Source organism: Anopheles aquasalis, chromosome X, assembly GCF_943734665.1.
Source record: "Anopheles aquasalis chromosome X, idAnoAquaMG_Q_19, whole genome shotgun sequence".
Taxonomy (NCBI): Eukaryota; Metazoa; Arthropoda; class Insecta; order Diptera; family Culicidae; genus Anopheles; species Anopheles aquasalis.
Genome location: NC_064876.1, coordinates 2,032,463 through 2,037,462, shown reverse-complemented (window position 1 = coordinate 2,037,462; position 5,000 = coordinate 2,032,463). Strand labels below are relative to the sequence as shown.

At 52.3% G+C, this 5,000-nt stretch overlaps 1 protein-coding gene across 2 annotated transcripts in view; it reads left to right on the top strand.

The window, feature by feature from the left end:
• Window positions 1-2,945, top strand: part of LOC126571764 (glutamine-dependent NAD(+) synthetase) — a 25,369-nt gene extending 22,424 nt beyond the window's left edge. For both annotated transcript variants that reach the window (XM_050230559.1, XM_050230567.1), the window contains exon 3: window positions 1-2,945. This exon is cut by the window's left edge and continues 1,934 nt beyond it. In XM_050230559.1, coding sequence (XP_050086516.1) covers window positions 1-605 — 605 coding nt within the window. In that variant the 3' untranslated portion in view covers window positions 606-2,945.
• The last annotated feature ends 2,055 nt before the right edge of the window (window positions 2,946-5,000 follow it).

Here is a 5,000-nt window from a genome sequence, read left to right as displayed (position 1 = left end):
ACAACCGGTTCGACCATCGGCCCTTCCTGTACCGTGTCAACTGGGCCTGGCAGTTTGCGGCGATCGATGCCGAGCTGCAGCAGCTAACGGCATCGGCTGCGCCACCCGATGACCGCCAGAACACTGATACCGAGCAGCAGCAGCAGCAGCAGCAGCAGCAGCGTCGATCGGAGGCGGCCACACGGGCCCATCTGTTCGGTATCGCCACGGCAATGCTGCAAGAAGGAGGAATGGAAGGAAGTCAGCAGCACCGTGGTTCCAAGGGTACTGCCCCCGGCAAGCCGACCGATCCGTCGCAGGAACGCACCAACGCTTGCAACTGTGTTGATGGCAGTGGCGGCGGTGGCGGCGGTGGCGACGATGACGATGAATCGGATGGTGGCTGCCAGCTGCCCCCAATCAGTCCCACCTTACCGGGACAGCTGCACCGTGGCAGCAGCCACACCTTTCGGTCAGAGCGTGACGATGGTCCGATCCATGGCACATCGTATGGCACCATCGGGGGCAGCCTGACCAAATCGCAGAGCACCGGCGGTGGTGGTTATGGGCGCGTGCACTGCAGTGTGATGGGCAAGATCAAGGATCGCCCCGGTGTGCCAGTCTAATGCACGATGGAATTGTGCTCACGAGGCCCACTGTGGCCTCACGCGAGCGATACCCCTTTGGTACTAACCGCAACGAAACGCTTTACTCAACGATCAACGTGATGTGCCCGGGATATTGAAATAGCGTTTTACGCAATAATATCGCAATCCCATCCCCTCGTTCCATTTTCCATTATCCTAGTCCAGCATACCACCCATTCACCCATCCAGCCGTGCCGAGGGTAGGTAGGCTGGCTAGCGCTTCTAGCAGCGAATGTCTTCCAGAATGTGATTTTGTCTCGCCTCCTCCAACGCTCGCACTTACCTTAACGTCCTCAGATGGGCGTAGTACGGGCGGCCGGTAGCGGTGGCAGCTTATCTCTCAACTTCGCTTCCTTTTTGTTTCTATCTCTCTGTCTCTCGCTCTATCACTCTCGATGGTTGTTCATGCGGTTGTTACGTTCAGTAAGTTCCATTCGCGCCTCGCTCCCCTTGCGTTGCGGGAGTACCAGCGACCGAGGAGCCCGTTTTAATGTTGAAATAAATTAAGAAACTAACCTGGTGACTACAAAAGGACACTAACGAAGCAGAGGCATAAGAAACATGCCTGTATAGTTAAGAGTTACACAAAGGCAAAAGAAACAGAAACAGTAGAAAAAGAAGCAAGAACAAAAAAAAAACACAAAAAACCACTCAAACCACACTAGGCAAAACGCTAGGACATGTAGGCGAAAGCGAAGAGTAGATATTTTAAAACAAACGACGCATAATACCTTTTTCTAATATCAATTGCGCTCGGTAACTGCCAGAAAAGGGAAAACGGCTCCGGAAGGAGTTAGATTGAACGCACGCAACGCAACGCACTAAACGTGTGATGCGCGGCGATTTGTTAACGCGCCATTAGTACTCGAAGACGATCGCGCGCGCCCACACAGGTACATGCACACATTTACACACTCCTTCGTGTACACATAAACCCCTTTTTTGTACACCCGCGTTTAGAGCCGTGAGCGCGCTCACGTTGACGGACCACGGCGTCGTCAGTGGCGACGGCAGCCACCGATCGATCCGCCGGTAGTTTAAAGTATAAACGGGAGAGCCAGCACATTAGCGGCCCCCCCCCCCCCCCCCCCCCCGGCAGAAGCATTAGGACTCAAATACATTCGATATTGCGTAGGAGATTGTTTGCGTGTTTTTGGGGCTGCGCACCGTTCCTGAAAAGCGGGCCACCAACAAACGGCAAATCACCGCCCGGATGCGACCGGGGTCAGGGGTTTTATGCTCTTTTATGCTCTCCTATCATCATCACCAAGCAACCAACGACTAGCATGCGCTCCAATCGAGCGAGAAAAACGGTCAATTTTATCGCACGCCATCCGCCTGCCCCGGTGCCCCTTCTCTGCCCCAGGCGACCGGTCATCCCCGTGTACCTCACATCCACACGAAAAAAAGACAGACACACGCAGAGTCCAAATCCTTGCGGGTGGCAAAAGAGGCTGTGGCAGAGGGGAGGGGGAGGGAGGGGGGCAGGAGCTGGAGTATCGTTAGCCATTCGTGTTCACCGGTTGTGCAAACGGGGGTTTAGTAGACGGTTGCAACAATGCAGCGCGTTGGAGGACCAGTTCGGCAATGCAATGTTCCGTAAAAATGGTAGTTTAGGCATCCCGTAATTATATACATATACAAGTACACAAATAAACACACATATATATATATATTTAGAATTTGAGAAGAGATTAATTAGTTTCAGAATTAGAAATCGGAAGGGAGCTGGTAGGCAAAGGGAAACCGTAGCTCGTAGGGCACTACCTTTGAAGTAGTTCACCAATTTTGGTTCACCGGGGCCGAACCGGGGCGGAGAGTGCGCGGTCACCAACTATTTGGCTGTTAGAGCTCTTAACAAATTGCGGGAACAAAACCAATACCAAACCGTAAACGAAACAAACGGTGTACGGCGTGTGTTACACGATGATAATAATACCTTTTCCACCACTGACGACTACTAAGTCACTACTGTAGATTAGGCAGACGGAAGAAGGGAGAAAGGGAAGAAGCACGACGACCGGGCTACTGAAGTTGATTAGTATCGCTACAAACACTCACCCACTTACACACCAACACACACACACACACACACACACACACGCGCAGGTCATTGTACTTATCAGCTTACATCTCACCCACACGCCAAAAAAGGGGCTTACAATCTTCCGGCTACCCTCGCCTCGGAGCAGAGCCACAACGATTGCTGCTACCATGCACGCCTCGCCGTTTCTTCGGGAAGGAAAGAAAATGTACAACACACACCCGCACACACCTCCTCCTGTGTCTGTAAGATTACTAATAAAAAAAAAAAAGGAAGCGAAGAAAAAAAACCGGGTAGAAAGCAAAAATTATCCGCCATCCGAAAATCTTCTCTCTGTCGTGGCCCCAAGCTCAGTGAATCCCGCCGTGACCAGTGAAGTCAGTTTCGGATGCTTTGAAGAGGATTCACATGCACGCACAAACACGGTTGATTTATGTTTATGATTACCGTTCTTTTATTTCATACGCTGCTGCTGCTGCTAATGCTGCTGGTTTTGCTTTGTTTGCGCTAAGTAAGTGCTAAGCGGGATACTCAGGAGCGGTCGGCCAGAAAGGAATGTTTCCAAGGAGGAAAAGGAAGCAAAGGGGTAAAGAGAATGGACAGAGAGGGTGCGCCAAGCTGCGGCTAAAGTATGATGTGAGTATAGAACGAGCACGAGAGAGAGAGAGCACGCAGCTATGCTCGCTCACTAACAACACTTTGGGGGAACAGTAACAATAAGAGTAAAGAGACCGTCGCCCCTCCCTCCTTCGAGTGTTCCCGCTCAGGTATATTTTTGTGGGGGGGGGGGGGGGGGGGGGTTGGTGGATAAATGTAAGAGCCCGCGGTCACCGCATTTTGCCCCCTCCTGCTCTGCCACACCACGTGGATTAGCGAACCCGTGCACCCGTTTCGCAGCTGGCAGCTGGAACCGAGACCTCTGTGTCGATGAGTGTGGTTGTTTAGAAATTTATATAAATGCATCTTAAAGCGGGGTGGGTAGCGGTGCGCGGTTAGGGAAGACGATAAGGGCGCGGGTTGGGTCGGACGGGTTAGATGCAGCTGAAGAAGACTACCGAGGTGGGTCCCGGTCACGCGCCGAGCCCTGAATGGATGTACCTTTTGCTACTGCACACTTTAAATGCAAAATGCATGCTCTCTACACGCACACGGTAGTGAAAAGGTGGGTGAGAAAAACCGAGACAGAGACAGATGGGGGGGGACTGTAAACTGTGTAAGGAAAAGTGTTGGAAAAGCGCTAAATGCTGCTAATCGCGACGGAGTTGAACCGATCTAGATAAAGGGTTAGGAAGGGCGGGGAATGGGGAAAGGGGGAAAGGAAAAAAGAAGGGGGAAGGCCATAGAACAGCAACAGCGAAAGAGGGCTGTCCTTTCTCCTGGTTTCTAAACCCACCCCTCCCCCCCCCCCTCATACGTACAGGGTGGACCGCTCGCTTAATACAGGTGATTGCCTTACGCTACATTGGATTTCTTCGGCACTTACACAACTAGATAAAAAAGGTACTCCATATAACGTGTCACGCAAGCTTTTCTCCTCGTGGTTCTCGCGCGCACGCACCCTCTCCGCCCCTCTTTACTCAACCCGCTGCTCCTCCTCCTCCTCCTCCTCCTCCTCACTTCTTCTCCTTTCGTGCAGCGTGCGATCCGGGCGCGATTCGCCGCGAGAGAAAGAAGTTTGCTTGACACGTGCCGCGCCGTCCATCTGCCTGCCTGCCTGCCTCGCACTACCCGCCGCGCCCTCCCTCTCCGCCCACTTCGTTTTTTCCTGCGCGACAATACCTATACATACTAGATTAATCCAACACCGAGCCGAAAAATAAGGTTGATTGCACGAAAACCCCCGATTATACGCCATAACGCCTCCCTTCTTCTCTCCTTCTATCTCTCGCTCTCGCTCTCTCTCTCTCGCTCTCGCTCTCTCTCTCTCTCTCTCTCTCTCTCTCTCTCTACAGCCTTCGCCAGGCTCCTCTTAAACCTATAGCGGACTTAAATGGTACACCATGCTGCGCGTCTATCCGTGTGTGCGAATATGTTCTCACGTATCCTGATGATGGGGATGGTTGGCTTGATTTGCCGTAAACAGTTCTAAATCACGATCGCACGCACATCGCGCAAGGACGTGCGCGTGCGCGCCCGTGCCACTCGTACCAGTTTCTTGTTAAGGCGGTTCAGTTTTCAAAGGAATTGTTTCCAAAAAAAAAAAAAAACAAGGATATCATCATCTCAGTCCGCGCCCTCCCCCCGGTCCACGCTTCCTCGCTCTGCTTCCACTGCCGCGAATCTACTTCCCCTTTTCCTCCCTGCAGGACTTTGCGGTTTTGTTTGATGGT